The sequence below is a fragment of the Meriones unguiculatus genome, chromosome 18, assembly GCF_030254825.1.
Source record: "Meriones unguiculatus strain TT.TT164.6M chromosome 18, Bangor_MerUng_6.1, whole genome shotgun sequence".
NCBI lineage: Eukaryota > Metazoa > Chordata > Mammalia > Rodentia > Muridae > Meriones > Meriones unguiculatus.
Window position 1 is genome coordinate 29,104,805 of NC_083365.1, and position 24,893 is coordinate 29,129,697.

The 24,893-nt window shown below is 44.3% G+C and overlaps 3 protein-coding genes across 4 annotated transcripts in view; 1 reads left to right on the top strand and 2 right to left on the bottom strand.

Moving 5' to 3' along the window:
* Positions 1 to 6,222, bottom strand: part of Slc12a6 (solute carrier family 12 member 6) — an 86,919-nt gene extending 80,697 nt beyond the window's left edge. For both annotated transcript variants that reach the window (XM_021648724.2, XM_021648723.2), the window contains exon 1: positions 5,514 to 6,222. In XM_021648724.2, the coding sequence (XP_021504399.1) occupies positions 5,514 to 5,784 (271 nt within the window). In that variant the 5' untranslated portion in view covers positions 5,785 to 6,222. The remainder of the gene's footprint in view (positions 1 to 5,513) is intronic.
* A 4,028-nt stretch (positions 6,223 to 10,250) lies between these two features.
* Positions 10,251 to 11,008, bottom strand: Nop10 (NOP10 ribonucleoprotein). Its single transcript, XM_021648730.2, has 2 exons — positions 10,859 to 11,008; positions 10,251 to 10,623 (listed from the first exon to the last, which is right to left on the bottom strand). The coding sequence occupies exons 1-2, from the start codon at positions 10,910 to 10,912 to the stop codon at positions 10,483 to 10,485; spliced, it is 195 nt and encodes a 64-aa protein (XP_021504405.1). The 5' UTR covers positions 10,913 to 11,008; the 3' UTR covers positions 10,251 to 10,482.
* A 2,654-nt stretch (positions 11,009 to 13,662) lies between these two features.
* Nutm1 (NUT midline carcinoma family member 1) lies at positions 13,663 to 24,803 on the top strand. Its single transcript, XM_021648732.2, has 7 exons — positions 13,663 to 13,755; positions 16,444 to 17,155; positions 19,292 to 19,420; positions 21,017 to 21,156; positions 21,596 to 21,867; positions 22,153 to 22,269; positions 22,606 to 24,803. The coding sequence occupies exons 1-7, from the start codon at positions 13,740 to 13,742 to the stop codon at positions 24,556 to 24,558; spliced, it is 3,339 nt and encodes a 1,112-aa protein (XP_021504407.1). The 5' UTR covers positions 13,663 to 13,739; the 3' UTR covers positions 24,559 to 24,803.
* Positions 24,804 to 24,893: the final 90 nt, after the last annotated feature.

The following is a 24,893-nucleotide window of genomic DNA, read 5'->3' on the forward strand; positions in this document are numbered from 1 at the left end:
ACACAAAGAAACCCTGTCTGGATAAACCAAAAAAAAGAGTTAAAAAATAAAGAATAAAGAAAAAAGGTAAAAAATTCACTAAGACTCTATTCAAAATATGAATATTCACTAACTGTGCTGATGGACCAATGTAAAGTGGTCAATAACTCAGCGGTACTATACTGTGCTAGACATGGACACATCACTGTGTATGTAACAATGAAATATACATTTTTTTAGGCCAAGTTTCTTTTAAGAAACATGGACTCTAGCAACCCAAAGATGTATGGCCTTCTGTTTGTGGTTTTCCTCTGAATGTCAGACAACATAATGTCCTAGAGCATAAAAACTATATTTCTTTCATTACTATACTACATTACTATAAACTAATATTTAATAAACATTCTGGCAGGGCCAACCTATTTAAAGACAAAAATACTACTTCTGGAATCACACAGTACTGCTGGGCTCAGATCACTATTTTTTAATGATTGGCATAAGCTTTGCCAGACTACTTATCTGATGCCTCAGTTTATCTCCTGAACAAGAAAAAGTTAATCTTAGCACAGAAAAAAAAAATCTTGGTGAAAATTTGTTTTTCAGGAAAGGAAACAATTAACCTTATCTAATATGGAAGGATGTTAATCCTGGTTCCTACTTGTGCTTAGCATCTTAAGTGAAATATAGCAAATTGCTAACCTAAAAAAAAAAAATCATGTCTTCTACATGTATCTTAGGATGTAACTAGCCACTTGTGAAGAAAATATGCATTATTTATATGTTTAAGCAAGAAAATAAATACAGATAACCTCAAAGCAAAATGAATTCCAACTGAATTCAGTTTCTCATAATCCCTTGAGATAAAAAGTACATGTGTATGCACTCACAAGTTTTAACTTAATAGTGTATGTTTTTCTTTAAATAGCAATATGAAACATGAACAGCTCTTTGTCAAAGTGAAGGCAAACCTAACTGGTAAGAGGGAAGAAATTCAAATGTCATTTAGCCCAAACCTTAAATCTAATAACTGATTATGAGAGCAAACAGATAAAAGCTATCAACTGGCTTTTATGTACGGACTTCTCAAGGTCGCTAGAAACGTAACAAGGATTATCAAATACAGCAATGAAAATGAAAACCAAAAGCTGCCATTGACTAATTTGGCAAGGAACCTAGAGGCTGGAATGCAGCTAACTCCTGACTAAAAGAAGATTTTAAAAAAAGGACTAAAATGAGTAAAAATTAAACATAAGGGGTGAGTGAGGTGGCAAAGAAGGTTACAGGCAGTTGCCTCAAAGCCCAACTACCTGGGTTCAATCTCCAGGAACCATATGCTGGAAGAAAATCACCTTCCCAAGGTTGTCCTCAACCTCCACATGTGGCCTATGGTGCACACTTACATGTCCCCCCCCCCCCACCACTTAAAAAATAAAATATGCACTTTGGTAGTAGAGGTAAGATGTTAATAAATTTGAGACCAACTAAAGCTACAGACTTACCCAGACCAACCTTTGGTACATACAAAGACACTCAACAAACTTTAAATGCATGGCTGGAGATGTTCTCAGTGGCAGAGCATGGAAGGCCATGTAGTTAGCATGGGAACATGCCCTGGATTCAGTCCCTAACTACACACAGACATGTTCACGTGTGGACATACACATACACATACACAGACACTCATGGTGCAGAAGGGATAAAGTGTTTTAAAAACAAGAAATGTTAAGATATGACAAATATATACCTTAGGACTAAGCAAAATATTTATTAACCAACCATTGAACTACCATCTGGGTAAAGTGTTCATGTATATGCCTGCATGTTATACACATGTGGTTTTGTGTTCATGCCTTCATATGTAATTAAGAATTCTAGCCAGGTGATGGTGGCATATGTTTTTAATACCAGCACTCGGGAGGCAGAGGCAGGCCAATCTCCAGAATGAGTTTAAGGACAGCCAGAGCTACACAGAAAAATCCTGTTTCAAAACAAAACAAAAGACTCTATACAATACACTAAAGCAATAATCAGAGAGTGTTAATAAAAATACCTTGTTTTCCTATTCATGTGTAAAACTATTAAAACAATATTTTGTTTAACATTTAACAAAAATGCTTTTGTTATTCCAACAATGAGCACTTCATATCACCTGTGAAGACACACTGCCAAAAAAAACTAATATGCATATAATTAGATTTATTCTTAGGTGTACACTATGCATAAAGGCATCAGGCCAAAAGAGCAAGGACAGTGAGGGCTGAATGCAAGCTTGCTCTTCTCCAGTGAAACCATAAGCTTACATCCATAATGGCTCAGGGCATAAAGGTGGTACTTTGTTAGAATTTGTGCAAAGTGCCTGGTAGTCCAGAAATGTTTACTAATCACAAAGAGAGAGAGAGAGAGAGAGAGAGAGAGAGAGAGAGAGAGAGAAAAGCCATGATCCAACAGTATATAGGGTAATATTTTCCTGACAGGTCACTATAAGTTGCCTTAAACAGCAGCACTGTAATATCCTAATAGGTCATTACAGCATTCCCCTTACATAGTTTTAAAACTGGCTTTTTTTTTTTTTTTTTTTTAACAAAAGCATAACTTTTGTAAGGTACCAGACCTCCAAGACTATCCTCCTCCCCTTATGCTTTTCCATTAGTAAAGGTGACATCAGGATATATTGTATGAGAAAATAATCTATTTTCAATAAGAAAAATTATGAGACTCTGAAGCCATTGATATGCCACTAAGAGGAAAAGCTTGTGAGTGTACAGAGGAAAGCCTCAGTGAGACATGAAGAGAGCACTAGAGATGGGAGATCTCTAGTTGATACAAGCACTGTACCAATCAATGGCACTTAATCCATGGACAGAGTATTCCAGGACTGCTTCTAGAATAGAAAATACTCCCTAGTAAACCACTTAATATTTCAAACCTTTTTTGGGGGAGTGGGAGAGAGTGGCCCTGTGTCAAGCCAAGAGCCTGGGAATGCTAAGCAAACTCTCTACCATGAAGCTGTATCCCCTGATCTTGCTTTTTCTGCCTATGATGCCCAGGCGGATCTCGAACTTGTCATTTTTCTGCCTCTGACTTCCGAGTGCAAAACTCAACCTTTTAAAGTTTTTATTTATAGCACAAAAGCTGAGAAAATAGTGAAATGGCTCTTCACGCTCTTTTTACAACAGTAAATAATAAACATTTTTCCAAGCTTTTCTTTTTCTCTTCATGTATATGGGAGGGAATTAAGGGAGCCACTTCACATGACCACATTATCATAAGCAGACCTAACAAAATTAGTAATTCCTTAATTTTTTAATACCATGTATTTCAAATTACCTCAATAATTGTGATTTGCATCTGTTTTTGAGGCCGTATCTCACCGTGTTGCTCAGGTTGGTGGCCTATTTGTAAGCACAACTGATCCCTCTACCTCACTGTCCTGAGTACTGGGACTATAGATGTACACTATCCTACCCAGTCCCCATTATCTCAGAAGTGTCTTTTCATAGTTTTTCTGGTCACTGTAGAAGCCAAACCAAACTTACACACTGCATTTGATTGGAATAGCTCATTTTAATCTATAAAAGTTTCCTTCTTTATCACTCTTCTTCTCCCCTGTGCCATTTATGTTTTGAAAAATCTAGTTATTAAATAAAATTTCTCATATTCTGAATTTGGCTGATTGTTTTGTGGTACAGAGTAGCAGTAGTATATTATCAAGTTTTAAAATAAGCCATACCAAGTTTGTTTCTTCAGTCTATTCATCAATCACACATCCCATGTCTATGATTTGTCTTGAGAATTCTACTAGCCTTAGGCACCAAGGTACCTAAAAAGTATGCCATAAGCAAGGAGGAGGCAGAATGCTATATATTTTAATGTTAATATGGGATACAAAGATGAGGAGGAAAACAGTTGTAGCCTTAAAGCAAAATGTTTTGGAAGGCCAGGGAGATGGATCAGTCACAAAGCTCTTGCTAAGCATTCATGAGGACAGGAGCTTAGATTCCCCAGCACCCATGTAAAGAGTTGGTGCAGCACCGTATGCCAATCATAACACTGTGGAGGCAGAGGCAGGGTGATCCTGGGGCCCTGCTGGCTACGCAACTGGCCTAGCTGAACAGATGAGCCCCAGGTTCAATGAAAGATCCTGCTTTTAAAAGTACGGTAAAGAGTGGCTGAGGAAGACAATGTTTCCTCTGGGCTCCACACACCCATACATATCTCTGGCCCATGCCTGCACATAAACATATAGACCCACACAAAGATTTTGAATATGTGATACTAAAATGTCTGAGCAACTTGAGATCCTTTCATAAAAATAATAAATAAATTTGGCAGAAGAGAAAATTATGATCTTTTATTCCATATTTTTAATTTTAACAGTGTATATAATCCAATGTAAGGTTTATCAAGAGGTGGAAAGCAGTTAGATCAGGAATTAACATATAATACTGCCATAAAAGAAAAAGACTAGTTAAGGGTTAGTTAATTCTAGAACTATAAGTTTTACCAAGTCTATCTTGTCTCAAGACATTAGAACAAACAAAATTGAGGAACTATAACTATGCTGGCTTCCGGAACACTTAAGGTCAGGAGGAACAGTATTTCCTGAGACCAGAAATGGTAAGTCACTCTAATTTTCACAAGCCAGTGGCCAAGGCCATGTTTTGTTCAACTTCAGTAGAATAGAATTTTTAAGACTCTTAAAGATTCTTAAGGGAAAAACTTTTTTTTCTTTTAATATAAAGATTACACTGGTCAGAATGTGGCATAAAAGTGGCAGTTCTCAAACTTTACCTGAATCTGAAAAAAATCTTATTTCTCTTTGCATCACCCCTTCCCCCTAAATCAAATGAAAACTTTTAACATAAGCCAGCCTGGTTAGTTCAAGGTCAAGTACGGAAAGTGGTCAACATGAGCAAAAGTGGCTTCTATATGTCCTGACTACAAAAACCCAATACAATACACAAAATAGTTTTATCTGAAGCTCAGCAGTGAAATAAGGTGGGAATCAGGCACTAGAAGCCTCTTTGCAAGTTCTGTTCAGCGGAACAGCCCCTCCTTGAGGGTAACTCAGCTACTTTGAAGAACCTAGAGAATCATAACTGTAAAAAACAATTTTCTGATGCACAGCTAAGTCGTTGGAAGAGGCCACTAAGACACAAGCCTTAAAAGCTGACTCAAGAGTCAGAGCCCAAAGCTCTCTAAAAAGCACATATCCAGCCTGTTCAATTTTACAGTTTTGGAGTTTCTGTGTTGTAAGCGATCTGAGTCTCTGTTATTTGTCTTTAACCAAAAATTAGGTATAAGACAGAAATGAGAAACTCAAATATACATTTCCTTGCCCTCTTTGCCAGATGCCTTCCCACGCCAAATGACTACTGCAGTGACCTACTACAGTAGTTATTATTCCCAGACGCCTAAGCATCACAGGAAAGGGGGCCTTAATTCCTGGTGATTATTACAAAACAGAGCAGGATGGTTACCCTGCATGAACAACCCCGGGGTCGCAGCATCCTGTTCTCTGTGTCTCTACTTACCCTCGGTAACTTCCTGGGGGTTAGAAGTCCGGTCACTGGAAGGATCTAGGGCAACAGTAGCCAGAGAAGTGGTGGCCCCAGACAGTTCACTCATAGGCTCACTACGGCTTGTCTCTGGCACACTTTCTCGGGAACTAAATCTCACTCGGGAACTAGATCGAGAGCTGAGGTCCGGGCTGGTGTCTGACAAACCCGGGATGTCATCAATCTTTGTTGGTGTCACCATGAACCGAACTGAAGACATCTTGGTGGTGGTTTCTGGAGGATGCATTTTTTTTTTTCCTTTTTGACAAAGAAAAAAGCAGAGGCTCACAAAAACTCTTCCTCCTACGCTAGCTACTTTTGATTGCAAAAATAGAAAACTTAAAAAAAAAAACAAAACCAATTATCTTGATTTACATCCCACAAAGACTCAATTAAGAATCAATCCTTCTTAGAATTCAAGCCAACTGTTTTATAAAGTAACTGAAAAATAATTTTTGAGAAACAAAATGAGAACAAAACGATGCTAATCCTGTGTAATTCGATTCCTTCAGAATCCTAGCTATCCTCCCCTGGTCCAGGGCTGAGGGCTCCGTGCCATGTTCCACAGCAGCTGGTGACGCCTCTCTCTGCTCAACCCCCGGGTCCTGATGAGGTAGTTAGTCCTTTATCTGCTGAGTGTCCCACCGTTCTAGCTGAGGAAAGAGCATGCAGGCCCACCCTTATCAGAATATAGCGTGGATCAATCAGATTGCGAAAGGGTGTGCACCGGCCACCTGTTGTGTATCAGGTGAATACCCCACAGGTCTGGCTGGGAGGAGATGTGTGCTGAGCCACCCGATGTTTTTGAGGTCGATAATCCACTTGGGTCTGGTGAAAGAGATGCGCATGCATAACGGGAAAAATACCCCCACACTACAGGATGGAGAAAGAGGAGAGCAACCAGAGGATGCCGGGGCAGAGTCGATTCCTGCCTCCCAGAGGTCCGGTCCTAGCAGAGGAGCTGGAGGCGGCGGCTAGTGGATCAGGGAAGCTCCTACAGCAGCTCCGGGTCGTGGCAGGTCGTCGCGAGTCCCTCGAGCCACGACCGCTCGCGGTGTTTGCTCTGCGTGTGACAGGACGCGCTTTCCCCCCCGGCCCGGCGCGGGTGGCGTCTCGCCGGCTTTCCTTGGCTCTCAGCCGAGAAGCCCGCCAGGCAGGCTGGTCCCGGCTAGGAAGGAGGTCGCAGGTGCGGGATCCCGCGCCAGCTGATGCGGGTGCGCGCGCAGCTCTTGTTTACTAGCCGCTAACTGTTTCCGAGCCGCGACGCGCGGGAGGACCCCTCCCCGGCAGACGCCCGAGGCCGTTACGTGACCTCGCCGCCCCCAGCCCCGGGCGCGGCGGGCTGTGCCCGCGCCGCCGCAGCCCTCCCCTTCCCGCCCCACTCGTTCCTCATTCGAGGTTAACCGTCCGGAGAAGTCTGGGGAGCAGCTGGAGGGCGGCGCCGTCCCGCGGGCACCAGCAGCCCCACCCGGAGTCTGCAGCGCCGAGACAGAGGGAACGCGCCTGCGCGGGCCGGCGGCTCTCACAGAGCATGACGGGAACTGCAGTCCGCCTCGGGGTCTGCACGCGTGTGGCGGGATGCTTTTTCCTGGGTCACCTGTGCTGTACTTCAGTATGCAGCTCAGAGGCAATCAATGCCCAATGACCCCGAAACCACAAGGGCCATCTCTAACTAGAATATCTCTGGAAACCTTAATTTTCTGGTACCCATTGCTCCCATCACCGTATCTATTTACCCTAGATGTGACCTCTGTAAAATTTCAGAAATCTTTTCTAAAACACTAGCGTATTTCCATCTTCAATGTAGACTACATTCCCCCTTCTTGTTCCTGTCCTTTTGAAAATCGCAAGCCAGGCTTAATCGTCCATTAAAGAGAACTATACAGACACGGAGAAGACATTTCGCTTCATTTCCAGTGTTTGACCTACTTTACTGTCACTAGAATGTTTAATGCATGGAATTTAATAAATTTTAGTTCAACAATGTTTTGTTTTGAAACTTCCTGTAAGTTTGATCAAAATGCATAAACTAGCTGGAGCACCTCCCTTGGTTCCTCCTAGGTGCAAATAGTTAATGGCCAGGGGGCTAGAGAGACCACTCAGTGATTAAGAGAATTTACTGCTCTTGCAGAAGACCCCAATTCGGTTCCCAGTTCTCACATGTGGCTCATAAAACCTGTAACTCCAGTTCTAGAAGATCCGACCTCTGCTGGCACTGGACAGAAGTGGTACACTTACATACACATAAAACATTTAAAAAACTTAAGTCATGGATCAGAAATGTCTTAAATCCTGGGTCTGGAAATCCCCTTTGATCAAATGACAATTCCCAGTTTAGTTAAATTGTCTGGGTATAAAATTAAATTCCAACTAAAATGTAAAATTGTATTAACTTTTGATAGAGGTAGGTCTTTTGGACAGACATATCCAAAACCCTATTCTATCACCAGTGGGAGTGAGGGTAAGGTTAAAAAACGTTTTTGTTTTGTTTTTAAGCACTTACCTTTTAAAGTGTGCACATGTAAAAGAGTCCTTCTATATCTGGGTCCCAGGGATTGAACCCAGGTCTGCAAGCTTGGCAGTGATGTACCTTTGCTGGCCAAAATACCTTTTATGACCTTTGGAGACAAAGTGAGATAGTACATGCAGCACAGGATATCTTCAAACTCTCTATGTAGCAGAGGATGACTTTCAATTTCTGACCTGCCTTCGCCTCCCCAAGTGCTGGAATTGTACAGGGAGTACCACCAAACCTGATCTTCTGTATGGCTTTGTGCATGTCTGAGAAACTCTCAAACCTACTGTGCTATGGACAGCCTCAGCTGTCATGGACAATGCTAAAAACTATATTCATGAATGAGATAAGAAACAAAATTACTTGAAAGGAAATATAGACCTACTACTTGAAAGTTACCTTCTGTTAAGGTTGATACAAGTCAGATGATTTTTTTTTTTTTTTTTTGCTTTCTTAACAGTCAACAGCAATCCTGAACTTTCTACCTAGTGACTATTCAGCAAGACTGTAGAATACAGTAGCCATAAAGAAAGCCTAAAATTAGTGGCACTGGGGCTAGAGAGACTGCTCAGCTAAGGACCCCTGCAGGTTTCATTCCCAGCACCCATGTGGCACTAATAAGCAAAGCACCCCTAACTTCAGATCCCAGAGATCCACTGCCTTCTTTTGTCTCTCTGGGCATCTGAAACAAATGTGGTACACATACAAACACACATACAAATAATAATAAAAAAATACCCATTTAAAAAAATTAGTGGCAGTAAGCATAAACACATTCAGATCCAGTCAAGGAATGAGAAGACTTTAGATAGTGAGCAGGTTAACTTGACAAGGAGAGGAAAAGGCCAACCAGCCTCTTGAATGCCCGAATACAATTTTACATCACTGACACTCTAATATGAAATACTTTGATGAAAGATCTCTTAGGTTAGGCATGCCTCTAGAGAAAACCTTTAATCATAGCACTAGGGAGGCAGAGGAGGGTGGATCTCTTGAGTTCAAGGCCAGCCTGGTCTACAAGATTCCTGAAAATGAGGTACTAATCACTTAGGCTGCTGAGCACGGTGGTACTCGCCTTTAATCCGAGCCTTTGGGAAGCAGCAGGCACATTTCTCTATGCATTCAAGGCAACTCTGGTTTACATAGTCAATTTTAGACTACATAGTAAGACCCTGCCTCAAAAATAATCACTTATTGCCTGTAATCCCAGCACTCTCACTCTGGAAGGCAGAGCCAGGTAGACATCTATGAGTTCAAGGCCAGCCTGGTCTACAAAGTGAAGTCCAGGACAGCCAAGACTACACAGAGAAACCCTGTCTTGGAAAAACAAAACAAATCACTTAAGCCTGTCCCATGGTAGTAGCTGAAGTCCTAAAACTTCTATTTCTCAAAGAAAAATTTACACACATACATATAAAAAAAAAACAAAACAGTAGATTGGAAAACAAGAAAATCCTTTCCACATTGCTGCTAGCTGCCAAAGAGAATATAGATGTAGGAGTATATATGCAAGCTAACTACAAAGAAGAGTAGGTATATTTCCTGAACAGTTAAGTTTGGTCAATGACAGTCCCACTTATGACAGAAACACACATGTGTATTTATTAAGATGCTCCACCACCACTTGAGGACTGGAGAGATGGCTCAGAGGATAAGAGCACTGTCTGCTCCTTCAGAGATCCTGAGTTCAATTCCCAGCAACCACATGGTGGCTCACAACCATCTATACTGAAATCTGATGCTCTCTTCTGGCATGCAGGCACACATGCAGAGAGGACATTCATACATAAAAGAAATGAATTAAAAAAAAATCTTTTTTAAAAAAAAATGCTTTACCACCACCCCTTTAAATGAGAAAAACAGAACTAGAAAAGTTGATGCCTTTACTTCTCATAGAAAGTGGGGAAACAGTACCATTTTCCTAACTTCCAATCCAGTCTTTGTGCCTTTATTATTCTTTGGAGAATTCAGAATGTTAGAGGGGCTACAATTTACTTTAGATAGTTTTTTGTTTTTTTTTTTCCCAGCGACTGCTGACCACTGTAGGAGTCTTTCTCAGCCTTTCTTCCCCAACATCCCAACAGTTAGTGCACAGGTCTCCTGCTACAGTAAGGATTTACCCATTTTTTTTCAAGTGGCCTTGTACTAACAACGGTACTAATCCCCCTCTATCTTTTCCTCCAACAACACACAAAATGAACTTTTAAGTTATTGTATCTTTAATAACCGGGCAGTAAGTCAAAACATGAAGGAAAAAAAAAGTTAAGACTGTTCCTTTTATGGGCGATGCCCATCACTATCGAATCAACCACGTAGTTAAGATAAGATAGCATTCCAAACAGCAGGGGAAGGCTTCGCGGCTCAGGATTGAGACATTTGATTGCTGATAATCGGCCGGGGGGGCGGGCAGCACAAGAGATTAACGAACCCTCAGAGGACAGGTCGCGGTTGCTGGGTCATCAGCACTTTGAAGCGTCTCTTGATGGTGATTCGGTGTCTGGAGTATTTGTCGTCTGGGGAGAACCGAGCAGGATGAGCAGAGCAAGTCTGTTGTCCCATAGGGTCAAATTTCTGCTCAAGAAAAGAAACAAAATGATCTCAATATATGAGTGGTGTGACAGGAAGGGGACAAGAAAACGGGAAACCTGAAGCTAGAAGACGTGATGGTCAGAACAAGAAACCGCGCACTGCTACCACGTTTTGGACTCCACATGGCTTCACGAACCGGACTGCGCAAGCCGGTTCAAACCGCTTCTCCCACCTAAATTTCTCGTCCTCCTGATATACAGATGTTTCACCCCCTTACCTTTAGCGTATAGACGCGATCGCCCTGCTCGTTGAGGTAATACTGGAGAAACATGACTGCACCGCAGCAGACAGACGCCAACCAATATACAGCCAGCCGCCTTTCCCCGAGAGCACCGCCTCAACTGTATTCGCCAACATCCTTCCGGTCTGGCCGGAAGTCTTTCTAAGGCATGCCGGGAAATGTAGTCCATTTCTCCAGTCATATCCAGGCGACCAGAAGGGGGCATAGTAGAGCAAGACTTGGTTGGCCTTGAACTCCAGCTAGCAGCAACCTTGCAGAGTTAAGATCCATGGACTTGACCACTCTGTGCCAGGCACTGCCAGGCGTTACAAAAGTGGGGATGGATTTGGGTTGAATGTTGATGCATCCAGTCCTATCTTTAAGCTCAAGTTGCACACCCATTTCATAGGCACCAGTTTTCTAGTTCCTGGAGAAACAAGGGCTCCAGGATTCTCCCTCTCCTATCTATATCCTACGGACGAAGTAGGGTGTTTTTTTTTTTTTTCGACCCCCTACTTTTACATCCGGTTCCCCGCCCATTTCAAAATATTGGCGGTAAAGAGTGCATGATGGGTATTCGATATTATGCAAAGCGAAAAGAACGTAAAAGTTTTTCTTATGAAACTGGTGGATGTTGTTTTAGAGGTCGAACCAAGATTCAAACTAGGGACTCGACCACAAATTCGGCTCTTTCTTATATGGTGAGTAGCGGATAATAGCACAGTAAGGTACCCCTTCTTTCCAGTTTTTAAAAGAATGAAAAGTCTTATAAGAATCTAGTTTAAAGAAATAAAAAACTAAAATCAAGATATTGCAAAATGATCATTGCAGCACTATTTATAGGAGCAAAAATATTGGAGCGTATTAAGTTTGTAGCCAGAAAAACTTACGTTTTTTTTGTTTGTTTGTTTGTTTTTTTAAGTAATGAATGTAGTTGGTTTGCTTGCCGTTGCATAAGATATATTTAAAAAACAAACAAACGAAAACAGCGAGTTTAACACGAGATTGTAACCCCAGAAGTCGGGAAGCTACGGCGGAAGGATCCCCAACATCCAGGAAATTCAAGGCCGGCCTGGTCAGTAATCCAAGTAGTGACACCCTGTTTTAAACCGAGAAACGAAGAGAGAGAGAGAGAGAGAGAGAGATTGAGAGAGAGAGAGAGAGAGAGAGAGAGAGAGAGAGAGAGTGTGTGTGTGTGTGTGTGTGTGTGTGTGTGTGTGTGAGATTGTGCCAGGAGCAGGAATGTATAAGAAAGTTAATATTGGTGTCTTCGGCATGGAGGACTTGGTTACAGGGAAATGAATAGGAAGAGTGTTTGGTGAGGTATATTTTATTTTGCATAGGCTGGATTTTTTGTTTGTTTGTTTGTTCTGTGTGGATTTTGTTGTTATTGTTGTCTATTGTTTCTCTTTCTCTCTCTCTCTCTCACACACACACAATGAATTTTAGTAGTTTTCACTTTCCCATGCCCCTTTCTCATCCCCTTTTATCTCCCCCTCAAAACTTTTCCTAGTCTGACTTTTGGGACATGCTAATATATTAATTTAAATTTAAAAAACCAATTTAATGAAAAAAAACTTTATGGTCATTTTAAGGCAGGGGTTGTGCACTCAAGATGCTATGGCCAGGAGTCTTCAGTGTGAACCTAAGCTCCCTAGCCAGACTATCTCAAAATTAAAAAGGGACTGGGAAGATGGCTCAGTGGTTAAGAATGTTTGAATCTCTTGCAGAAGACCCAGGTTCAGTCCCCAGCACCCACATGGCAACTTACAACTGGCTGCAACTCCAGTTCCAGAGGCTTTGACTCCCTCTTCTGGCTTCTGTGGGCATCAGGCATACACTCAGCTGCATAGTCGTGCATTCAGGCAAATATCCACACACACACAAAATAAAACTGCATAAACCCTTTAAAAACTATTAAAGATTCTTTCTCCTCCTCTTCATCCTCTTCCTCCTCCTCCTTCTAAGGTACTGGTCTTTAATACCATTACTCAGGAGGTAGAGGGCAGGCAGATCTCTGTTGCGTTCTGAGCCAGCTAGGGCTATACAGAGTGAGACCTTGTCTCAAAATTAAATAAATAATTGATTGAAAAAAAATTTTTTATTAAGGTTTTCAGCAAATGGAAAAAGCTGTGGCTTCCATGAATTGCAGAGCTGTTGGGACTGGACTGTTGGGGTTTTTACAGAAAAAAAATATTATTATTTTTTTCAGATAGTTAGTTCCGCCTTGTAGCCCAGGCTATTCTCAAAGTCTAGCCCCTTAGCCTCCTGAGTCCTACAATCACAAGTGGGGCGGCGGCTTTTCAAGAGGGTGGCGCTCACGCCACAGCAGTTGAACACTCTGGATCAATTTCAAGCGTGTAGTTTTCTTAATCCTCCACTCTACAAGCTGTGAATTTGGCTCAGAAAATAAGAGGCATCACTGAAACAAGCCAAAGGTCTACCAGCAGTCTGTTGTTAATAGGAAGTCAGTTGCAGAACTGCAGAAACCGAAGGGTGCAGGATTAGCTCTGCTGTTGAAGACTAGAAGAAGAAACCAAAAGTGAAAACTACAGTATGATGTTGGGAATCCGAGAAACAACATACAAATTGCCCTAAAAGAAGACTCCCAGCCATCAAGTTAATTTAGACGGGATTTTCTAGTTTTTGCTTACCTCCTAGAACTCGCCGTGTAATATGTCCCCCATTCTCACCACACAATCAATATTCCCTCTCCTCCCCCACTACAGAATGCCTGAGTTTAAGATTCTAATTCTGTTTTGACTCATTCTTTACCCTACCTTCATTGGGTTTTACAGAAAGAACTAGGTTACTGCCTGGATCCTGGACTCAACTGTTTTGTTCTGGAGCCACTGTTGGTGTACCTAAACCTCCGATAATGGCGTCAGATGGAAGTAAGACTGGGCATTGTGACGTGTAGAGTATGTGCCACATGTTCATGCCTCTGGGGTGTCAGATTTTGCCCCTTTACCCAGGAATAAAATTATTTAGGACAACCTATAGGAATCTAAGACATCAGACCCTACACAGGCCTTAGAGAACCCGGGGAAGCCGATTTTTTTACCATTAAGAATTGGGAAGAGCATCCTTGGAAATGAACCGAAGTATGTCAGAAGTAACACGCTGAATATTGGGATTGGATACCAATTGCCAATTTGATTGCCATGAAGAGGGGCCTCTTTAACATCCCTGGGGGGGGGGGAGCAGAGTTTATGTCTATATGGGTTGTGTTGGCAAGGTTTCAGGGGAAGGCCCAAGATCCATGCATCCTCTGGCAACTAGTGCCTGCTCTAGGACTTTGCCATGAGAAGGCAGGGCTGAGTCTCTTGATTTTGTGAGGGAAAGTAGCCTAAAGGTTGGAGGAGTGGGATTGGGCCAGGACAACAGCCTTACTCAGAAAGCTAAAACTCCTCAGGAGGGTTTTATTCACTTATGAGCCAGTGAACAGGGCTAGAGATTTTGCAAAACTGCTTGTGCCCAGGGCCTGATGGCTCCTATTAGCCACAGAGGTGGCTTCTTTTCAGTTCAGGCAGCAGGCTTTTCCTTCTTTTTCTTTAATTGTAGTTTATTATGCACGTATCTGGAAGTTTGGGAGTCTAAGATCAAGGTTCCATCTAATTAGTGTTCTAAGGAGGGAACCTCCATGGAGGATTTCTGAGCATGTGCTCATGTGCTCTTTCTCTGTAAATATTTGATTATTGAAATTGAACTTGGGTCCTTGCTAGACAAGCATTTTGTGAGCCACATCTGCAGTCCTCACTTCACTTTTTAGTTTGAGGCAAGGTCTCACAAAGTTGCTCAGGCTGCCTTTGAACTCCCTCTGTAACCCAGGCTGGTCTTAAACTTGTGGTCATCCGCCAGAGTGGTTGTATTTACAAACCTGCACATATTTTTAAGTAAATTTATTTATTTTTGTTAGGGGCAGTCTTTCTTGATTTTCAGGCTGGAGGAGACAGATCATCTTAGCCACAGTGAGATGCTCAGTTTTCTTTCCTGTTGTGGCGCTCAGACCTTAGGAACATTTCACTGTGTGCAGAACTTGGTGGTATAACCCAGCCCTCTGCTGTATGGTTCAGAAGACTGTGAAGATTAGTTTGTTCCTATTTCACGTCTCCTTTGTGGTCACGAAGTGGAGTCTGAGTGGTGCTGGTTTGTTAGTGGAATATTTTTTAAAGGGATAATAATAGCATGAAATTAGGCCAGTTGGGTTCTGTTTTTATCATTACAGTCATGCGGGATACAGGCTCTGTTTAATGAAACACACATATGTGTGCTTATTCCCCTCCCCTGCACCCCCACTCTGCCTGACCAGCATTCAGATAGCTGATTCCCTGCAGGAACTATGTGCTAGATTTCCTTCTTAGTTAGCTCCAGCTCAATGCTTTGTTCTTCATGAGCCTTAAATTTCTAACATTAAGCAGCAAGACTAGCCAGTGTGATGGCTCATGCCTGTATTCTTAGCACTCGGGGAGGCAGAGGCAGGCAGATCTCTGTGAATTTGAGTCCAGCCTAGTTTACAAAGCGAGTCCAGGACAGCCCAGACTACATAGAGAAACCCTGTCTTGATTAACCGAAGAAAAAGGAGGTAGAGGAGGAGGAGGAGGAGGAGAGGAAGAAGAGGAAGAGGAAGGAGAGGAAGAAAGAAAAGAAGAAGAGGGGAAGGGAAAGAGGAAGAAGAAGAAGAAGAAGAAGAAGAAGAAGAAGAAGAAGAAGAAAAGAACCATAGCTAGTCAGCACTGCCCAATTTCAGTTTTTCCATAGTTACTAAATGCACTGGAAATCTCTCTCCAAGGTCCTCCTCTCACTATTTCTTGGCCCTTATCTAACTAATCCCTCCCAGGTATTCCTGGCTGTTGCATTATGAAGTTTCTGGGAGGCAGGAATCTAGGCTACCATACCCTGTCCTGGGGATTGTGCTTTTGTGTATGGCATCAGGAGCCACAGAGCAGCTGGAAGCAGGTGGCTTCTCTATCTTGTAGACTAGGTAGGGGTTAGTAGATGTTCATGAATGTTGAGTGGGACTATTTTTGGAGAAATGAACTTCATGAGTCCTAGAGTCACAGAGCCTGTTCATAAACTGCATCTTTTGTTGTTTGAGGAGATTATTGGGAGCAAGAGCAATAGGAAAAGGAGGAGAGGGATGGACTAGTGTCTGTGAAGCTGTTCCCTTCTCAAGGGCCCATGAATGCTTCTCAAGAGCCTGGAACTTCCCCTGTACTCAGCATGCTTGCAGACTGCTTTTCCTGCAGTACGGGTGTCAATCCTATTTCACATCTTCTTGATCTTGATCCACCTATGGCAAGGGAGGTCTACAGGAGTGTTTTGAGAGAAGTGTTTTAGAGGCAGTGATGAGCTTGTTCTTTGTGGAACGTGCAGGTCTATGCTCTCTGCATCTCATTGAGAGGGAGCAGCTTCCCTAGCCCAGTAAAGAACTACCTGGGAGACATTTACAAACATACCCATCCATGTCCCTTTCTTCATGTGTTGAGAGTCACTACTCTGACTCTTTAGGGACTAAAAGGAAGTCAAATGGCCTAACTCCTTGTCTTCTTCCTATTCCCTTCTCTTCTTTCTCTCAACAGCCTCTCCATTACCAGGACCAGATATGCCCATGAAACCTAGTGCTGGCCTGTCCCCTTTCACTACCCTTCCCTTTGCCCCACCTACTCCTGCCCCACCAGACCAACCCCTCTGGGAGCCATCACCACAGCCCCCCATGCCTCCTGCCTTTCCTCCAGGCAATCCTCTGCTCCTTTCTGCTTTCCCTAGCCCATTGCTGGTGACAGGAGAAGGAGGCTCTGGCCCCAGTGTGGCCGGAACAGGTCAAGTCATTGTCAAAGTCAAAACAGAAATGGGGCCAGCTGAACCTTCTCAAACTCAGAATCTTATAGTTACTCAGACGGCCCTAAACTGGATTACCTCCGGTGCTCCCTGTGGGGTCCAGGAGGGGCCTCCTCCACCTCCTCGGTATGTGACACCCTCTAACCTGAAGACCATCCTGCCTGCTGTGGCTGTTGGAGTGAGCCAGGAGGGCCCTGCAGGACTTCCTCTGCAGGTTCTACCACCAGCTGCCCAACTGGCTCCCATTGTACCCCTGGAAAAGTCCTGGCCAGGAATACAAGCAGCAACCACGGAAGGAGGTCCTGTGGCTGCCCGGAAGCCTTTCCAAGGTGACCTTGCCTATGCTTCCAAGGGTGTTTATGAGAACTATCGTCGCTGGCAGCGCTACAAAGTCTTGGCCCGGACTCACCTATCCCAGAGTCCTGATGCTGAAGCTCTTTCCTGCTTTCTTATGTAAGTGTGTGTGTGTGTGTGTGTGTGTGTGTGTGTGTGTTCTGAGCTGGAGTACATCTAAGACTGAGTTTTCCTAGGGCTTTTAGAGAGGATTTTGGTATAGATACAGAGGTTTCAGATACTCTAGAATTGTTGAAGGCAGATGTGAGAGTGAGAAGACACTGCTAAGACATTCTTCTGGCTTATGAGAAATGTTCAGGTACTGTTTTGTTTTTGTTTTTTTTGTTTTTGGTGTTGTTGTTGTTTTTCAAAGAACACCTACAACTCCGTGAAGTCAGGCAAACATTTTACGCTAATCCTGAGAAGAGTGAGAAACTTCCTGTCATAAAGCAGGAAGCAGAGATTGTCCTGTAGGTCCCTGACTCCAAATGTCAGGGCCCTTCCCTGCCTGCCCTCTGCCACTGATGAGCTGGGACGGGGTGGGCTGGGCCCTGACTAATTCCTGTGGGGTGGGGAAGATGGCATTTGGCCAGGCCAAGACCTTAGTGTGTGAACCCTACCTTACTGAGGGGTCAAGGTGAACTCTGGAGGGGAGGGCACACAATTGGCTCCACACAACACTAGAGTAGGACATATATCACCTTTGCCCTCAGTTTCCTCATGAGGAAAGGGGGTGATTATACCCACCTGCAGGGGCTGACCAGAAGATTAAAGGTGCTTGGCAAAGTGCCTGGCATAGAAAATGAATCATTTAAATGGTCACTCTTTTATTATTACTATAAAAAGGCAATCTTAAAGAGGAAGTGAGCGCACAAAAGGCCAAAATATCCCTCCCTTAGAGTGTGTGTATGTTTAGCCAAGAAGCCTGGAGTTACAGGCTGTCTTTTTTTTGTTTTGTTTTGTTTTTGTTTATAAATCAGTCATTAGTCATCTGGGAACTTTTCTCCATTTCCCAACCAGACTGCATATCTCTCAGCTGCAGACCATTGAGTAAACACTCTCTCTTTTTTTTTTTAACCAGACTTTGAAAAACAAATTCATGCTCCCTTCCAGTGGAAGAACTTCTTCCATTCCTTGGAGCAAGTGATCAAGAGACACTCCCAAGGTCCTCAACAAATACCACCTTACTGAGTTCTTGGTTTCTTGAGATGACTCCTAAGTTCTTTCTCAAACCTGGTGACACAACTTCTAAATCTAGTCCCAGTATGAGCTCTCTCGAGATCTGCTTAGGATCCATCCCCTTTGGTTTCTGGCCAACTCCTGTTCTCCGTGCTTCCATGCTATGGGTAGGACCTCATGCCAAGCATGATCCAGACCCTGTACAACAGCTGCCTGGGAAGCTGATTAGATGCTCTGTCCTGGGACCTTGGCTTCTGCAATCCTTAGTGACATCAAGTTTTCCCGGTGGTACTGATACTCAGCTATGTTTAAGGACTTAGAGAAGCCAGAAAGGCTAAACTGAAGTCCTTACTTTAGTCTACACTCTTTTCTCTGGAGCTTCCCAGAGGTAGTGGTCCAATATTTTATTTGAAGATCTATGACAGCATTCTGGAGGCAATGAATGAAAACCCAACTGGGGGTGGGGGAAGAAGCTAGTCCCTAAACCAAAACCCCCAAACTACTACACATGCTCTAATTAGAGGTTTATGTTAGATTAGTTAAATAAGTCTTTGAAAATTCAACAGGTTCTGTGCCGAGTTAAATCCATTTTCTCTCTCTCTTTTTTTTTTTTTTTTTTGAGATACAGTTTCTCTGTGTAGCCCTGGTTGTCCTGGAACTTGCTCTGAAGACCAGGCTGGCCTTGAACTCACAGTGATCTTCCTGCTTCTGCCTCCTGAGTGCTAGGACTAAAGGCATGAGCTACCACTACCTGGCTGGGTTAAATCCATTTTTATAGTTACAAACTATAAAATGTTTCTTTTTTTTTTAGTGTCCAGTTAAGGCTAGCACCATGAGAATTAAAGGAGGGTGCCCTTGTTGATTTCAAAAGGTTGGGAGGAAGATCATTAGATTTTGTGTGCTTTGCACCTCTGGGTGGCAAGGGCGGCGTGAATGGCAAACAACTGGAGGGAGGGCTATGACAGAGCCTGAGGGGCTTCCTAGATTTGGTGAAAGATGGGTGATAGGGAGTGAGACGGCCACCAGAACAGGTGCAGGGCACACATTTACAGTCTGTCTGACCTAACGTGGTTTTAGCCCAGTGCTTCGATCCCTGGCCCGACTGAAGCCTACCATGACCCTGGAGGAGGGGCTGCCGAGGGCTCTGCAGGAGTGGGAACGCACCAGCAACTTTGACCGGATGATCTTTTATGAGATGGCAGAGAAGTGAGTTTGATGAATCTTCATTCACCCGTGCACGGGTAGGGGAGCGGTCGAGTGGTGGGGCAGGGCAGGTGTGTGTTGGGGCAGGTTGTCAGAAGGGGTCAGCAAGATGGTCAGCACATAAAGGTGTCCACCAGCAAGCCTGACAGCCAGAGTTTGATCCTCAGGGCCCTCATGAAGAAAGTAGAGAAAAGGGACTCCCAAAAGCTGTCCTCTGAGGTCTGCCCATGCACACTGTGCACACACACATACAAATGCCATCAAATAAATGGAATGCATTTAAAAATAGACAAAGGAGTGTCACAGGAGGCCACACAAGGGTCTTCTAGATTCTTGTGGCTTCTACCACCTGGACTCTGGGATTATTTTGCCCTGTCTGCTCTTAAAAGTGCCCTTGCCTCTGGTCCTTGGACCTATATGGGGCTTCCATACTGAAGGTGTTAGGGTAGATAGGATTGGGCCCCCTGCTTCTGAAAACTTGATGCTGAAAACCTCATCATGAAGGTACTTTAATTCACCAGGTAGCAAGTGGCTAATGGTGTGGAACTTCAGAATCACCTTTCCTTTCATATTTTTTGTTTGTTTTAAAAGATAGCACAGAACCCCCCCCCGCCCCCTGCCCCTGTCCCCCACCCCAGAAAGGGACCAATTCTGGAAAAGGTTGGCCAGAAGAAATCAGGGTATTGGACACCCAGACTGGTCTCCTGACTTTTTATCCCCCATCTCTACAGGATAGCCTTGCATAAAAAAATAACTTTGGTTAGCACACATGGCGCCAAGGCTGACATGAGCTCATTTGAGCTCAGGAGTTCAAAGCCAGCCTGGGGAATATATTGCAACAACTGGAGAAAGAATAATTTTTCTTCTAAGTGTACCTTTGTCCTACCCCACCCCCCAGTCTCTGTCTGAATCTGAACCTTTGGCTTCCTAGGTTTACCCTTTGGAGCCTGCTCCAGCCTTTGTACTCTGGTCTCTGCTTCCTGGTGGTCTCTGATTCAGGAATTCTGCCAACATTTTCAGTTGTAAAAGGGGCAGATGAGGGCATCAAGAGCAACCCTTTAGAGTATACCCTGAGACCATTGCATAGGCCAGACTGAAGTCACTAAGCTTATATGAAGTAGTGATTAATCAGGGCATTGGATGGGACAGTTATGGCACAGAAGTAGAGGATATTACTGTCCTGGGGAATTAGCCAAGCTCTATACAACCTCCTAAAATCATCTTCTCCAGCGACCATTGAAAGGGAAGGGACAATATGATAGCGTTTCCCAGAACTGTCATTAGGCTGTCATCTACCTGTCAGCAGCTTCCCCTGACTGCTCCAACAGTGTTAGCTGAAATGAAGGTGCTTGGTTTCTTGGCTGTGTGTGAGTGCTGCCTGGTATCTAGGTGACTGATGAACTGGGTTCTCCTCAGCACAGCCTGAGCCTTTTTTTTTTTTTTAAATGTTATTTTCATTAATGTTTTGCTGCATGTATGTTTCTGTGTGGGTGTCAGATCTTGGAGTTATAGACAGTTGTGAGCTGCCATGTGGGTGCTGGGATTTGAACCACTGAACCAGCTCTCCAGCTCTGCCTGTTCCTTCTTGACCCTTTGCAGATTCATGGAGTTTGAGGCTGAGGAAGAGACACAGATACAGAATGCACAGCTGATGAATGGGTCCCCGGGTCTGTCCCCTGTAGCCCCGTTGAAACTTGATCCTCCAGGGCCCCTGGTTCCAGAGGCTTGCCAGCAGCCAGGTAAGGCTATCCACAAACCAGATAAGATTAGGAAAGTTTTTTTTTTTTTTTTCTCTCACTTTCTTTCCCACAAGTGACAGTCTATGAACCTAACACAATGCCCTATAGGAAGCTGGGGTCTTGGCTACATTTGTCTTGAATTACCTATTGATCTTGGTCAAGTAAACTAACTACACTCTCATTTAGACTGTGCATGAACCCTATACTTTTTCAGCCTAAGAAATGGGGGTTGGATCAGGAGGCTTTTTGGAATGTCAAGGTGTGTGGAAAGATTTTAACACAGTGCTCTCTATTGTACCTTCCAGTTTTTATGTTTTCTCCACCCAAAGCTTGATCCCATTCTGGAACCATTTCTTGAACCTAGATTTTTTTTCCCCTCCAAGTATTACTGGGAAGTAGATACCAAAGCTGCTTTCTCACTCCCCATCTCTTCCTTCAGCGTACATTCCTAAGAAGGCAGCCTCTAAGTCACGGGCTCCCCGCCGGCGGCAGCGTAAGCCCCAACGGCCTCCAGTTCCTGAGGCACCCAAAGAGATCCCACCAGAAGCTGTACAAGAATATATTGACATCATGGAAGGGCTGATGGGGAGCCACGTGGACCCTGGGAAGACAGAGGAAGAGAGGCAACAGGAAGGTGCAGGGATGTTTCCAGACTCAAGTCTTCTGAACTACATTGATGAACTATGTTCTCAGGAAGTCTTTGTCTCCAAGGTAAGCTGGGTCTACATGGCTAACTTCTAATAAATACTTAGGGGCTGGGCACTATGGAATACCAACCTTCTGGGGTTCTGCACATGGCAGTAGGTTCCATTTTAGAATTTAGAAATGGGTAAGCGTGTATGAATACGTAGGTAGCCGGCGGTAGTGACTACCACCAATTTTTGTAACAAACTCCAGGGTGAAAGTGGGGGCATGGGCCTCGTGGCTTTGTCTCTAGAGCACCTGGCCCTACAGGTTACTTCACACCAAGATTCACACCATTCGTCTGTTTCCCAGGTAGAGGCCGTTATTCACCCACAATTTCTGGCAGATCTGCTGTCCCCAGAAGAGCAGAGAGATCCTTTGGCTTTAATTGAGGAGCTAGAGCAAGAAGAAGGACTTACTCTTGCCCAGGTAAAGTTGGGAGGCAGAGAATGAATGCCAGGAAAAGGAGCCTGCCTGATTTTATATAACTCTTTGATATCCTGATACTGTTTTATAGGATTTAGGTTTGGGTTCTGGATCTAGAGCAAGTAGGTAGGGGATTATGTGAACAAAGTATATGGGTGAGGAAAGGCTCTCAGCAAGGGAATAAAGCTCCAGAGCAGAAAGAGCTGCAGTACCTATCTTTGATGCTACCACTTAAACACTTGCTCTTCTTCCCCATGCTATGTACTGTCTCCTATCACCCACTCAGCCACCTCTTCTCCTAACCATGTATAGAACTGGCATTTGTCCATTCCTTTCCAGCTGGTCCAGAAACGACTCTTGGCCTTGGAAGAGGAAGATGCTCAGGAGCCTCCAAGTTGCAGTGGAGCTCAGTCAGACTCAAGTCCTTCTATTTCTGACGAAGATGAAGATGGGGGTCGGAGGTGTCGGCCCTCACCTGGGCTTCAGGGGGCTGCGGGCACTGTTCGCATTGGAAAATCTGCTTCTCCAGGCAAGCAGGCAAGAGAAATGCATGGTGGGCAGGAACGAGTGCTAGGTGGTTCAAGGGGGATCCACAAGGATGGAAACATGCTGCCATCCTCTAGCAGCTGGGACCCGCAGCTAGAACTCACAGCTCCACAGGGAATGCAAGAATCCTTGGGTATGGAGAGAAAAGGGTCTGGGAAGCTATATGCAGCTCATGACGGCCACCTAGGAGGTCCTGGGTATTCTGGGCACTATCCAGCAGCAGATAGGAATCCAGAGGCTTTACCTTTTTGTTGGCAAGAAGAGCCCCAACCCGTGAGAGCCTCCAGTTTGGATGTTGGAGTTATAGAGCCAGTTTCTATGCAAGGACTTGGGTTAGAAAAGCAGGCCTTAGGGTTGCAGATAGGACAAGAGATCGAGGGAGTTGGGGTGCTTACTCAAGGGAGAGAACCTTCAGCGGCGTCCCAGAAAGGCTCTTCAAGAGCCATGTGGGGAGATGACAGAGGTCCCGACATAGCTCAGAGTTATGATCAGAACCATTCCCCTGGAGCAACTGGCAACCTAGAGAGGGTTTCTCTCAGCCCAGGACTGTGGCTGAGCAGTGACATGGATGCTGTGAGTTTAGAGTTGCCCTTACAAATTGAAAGTGTCATAGATAGCATCCAAGATGAGGCAGGTATAACAGAGGACCAGGCACTGAGTTCCCGAAACAGTGTTTCTCCAGGCCCTAGAAAAACCACAGTGCCCGAGAATGTCGAGATCAGTGTGGTTCCCTGTGGAGGCACAGATGCGACAGCTCTTATAGAAAAGAGAAACTCCTGCAGCTTGCCAGGATCTCTGATGGCTGATGGCCCGGCTTTGAGGTCCAAAGAGAATCAAGAACTGAGTCCTGAGACTATACAGGATCCTAGTGATCTGTGGGCTGGAGGTTGCTCCCCACTGCTGGAAACACTTGACCCCTCCGCATTGGGGTCTTCAGAAGACACCCTGTTACCCACATGCCAAGGCAATCTCCTTATTCTTGGGACCCAGGATGCCTCCTCTTTCCCCCAGGCTAGCCAAGAGGCAGAGAGCAGAGATAATCTACTTTTTCCTCTTTTGGAAAACATAGAACAGGTCAATATACTCGATATTAGAAATGACAGTGGTCCCACCCCAGAGGTCAGCAAGGATTCCTTCTCATCAAATTTTAACTCTTATAATCTCCAAGGAGAGAGCAGGGAAGATACTGTCTCCTCCAAACCTACTGACCTAGATCCTTTACAAGACAATCAGGAATCTTATACACTTGAGGCCACCACATCAACATCTGGCCAGGGCCTGGGGAGTACTTCCCCTAGGTGGGGAACTAGGGATGCTTTTGTTCTGAGAGAAATCCCTACTGGAGAAACATACAACTCAGCAGATAGGGCAAAAGGAAGTGAGAAAGAGAAGGAGGAGGAAGATGAAGAACTATCAAACTTTGCCTATCTTTTGGCTTCGAAACTTAGCCTCTCTTCTGGAGGGTTTCCTTGTCATGCCTCTGGAGGTCAGGGAATCCCCAAAACATCCCACCACTCTGCTGAAGTAGATGACCTTGACCAACTTTCACCCCCTTCCAAGCCTGGGAAGCAGGTTTTAGTTGGGAGTCCAGCTGCTGCTGTAGAGAGATCCCAACTGGAAGCTCAGCTTGGTAGTTCCAGGCAGAAACCCCTAGCCCTGGGATTGGTGCAGCTCCCACAGCCTCGTAAAAGGCGGCGTGACAGTTTTGTCACAAGCAAAAGGAAGAAGAGGCGTCGTAACCAGTAGGAAGCAGAGGACCACCCTGCTCCGCCTAGCAGCACCCAAAAGTGGGTGCCCCAGCGTCTATTTTACTGCTGCTGCTCCTCAGTGGAGATGCAGCCCCAGCCTGATGCTGTGTTTGTTGTACAAGAAGCTGGAGGGCCTGGGGCAAAAGGTCAGACTGGCTAGTTTGCAGGGGGTCCTTTTAGTGGGAAGTAAAGGGAAAGGGCTTTGGGAAGTTATAAGGAAAAATAAAGATTGTTTTTGGTTGGAAAATGCTGTGCTCTTGTGTGTGAGCATCTTTGCTGCTACATGTAGCCACGTATTATAAAGGCAGATTCTGCAGTGTTTTGCTAAGAATC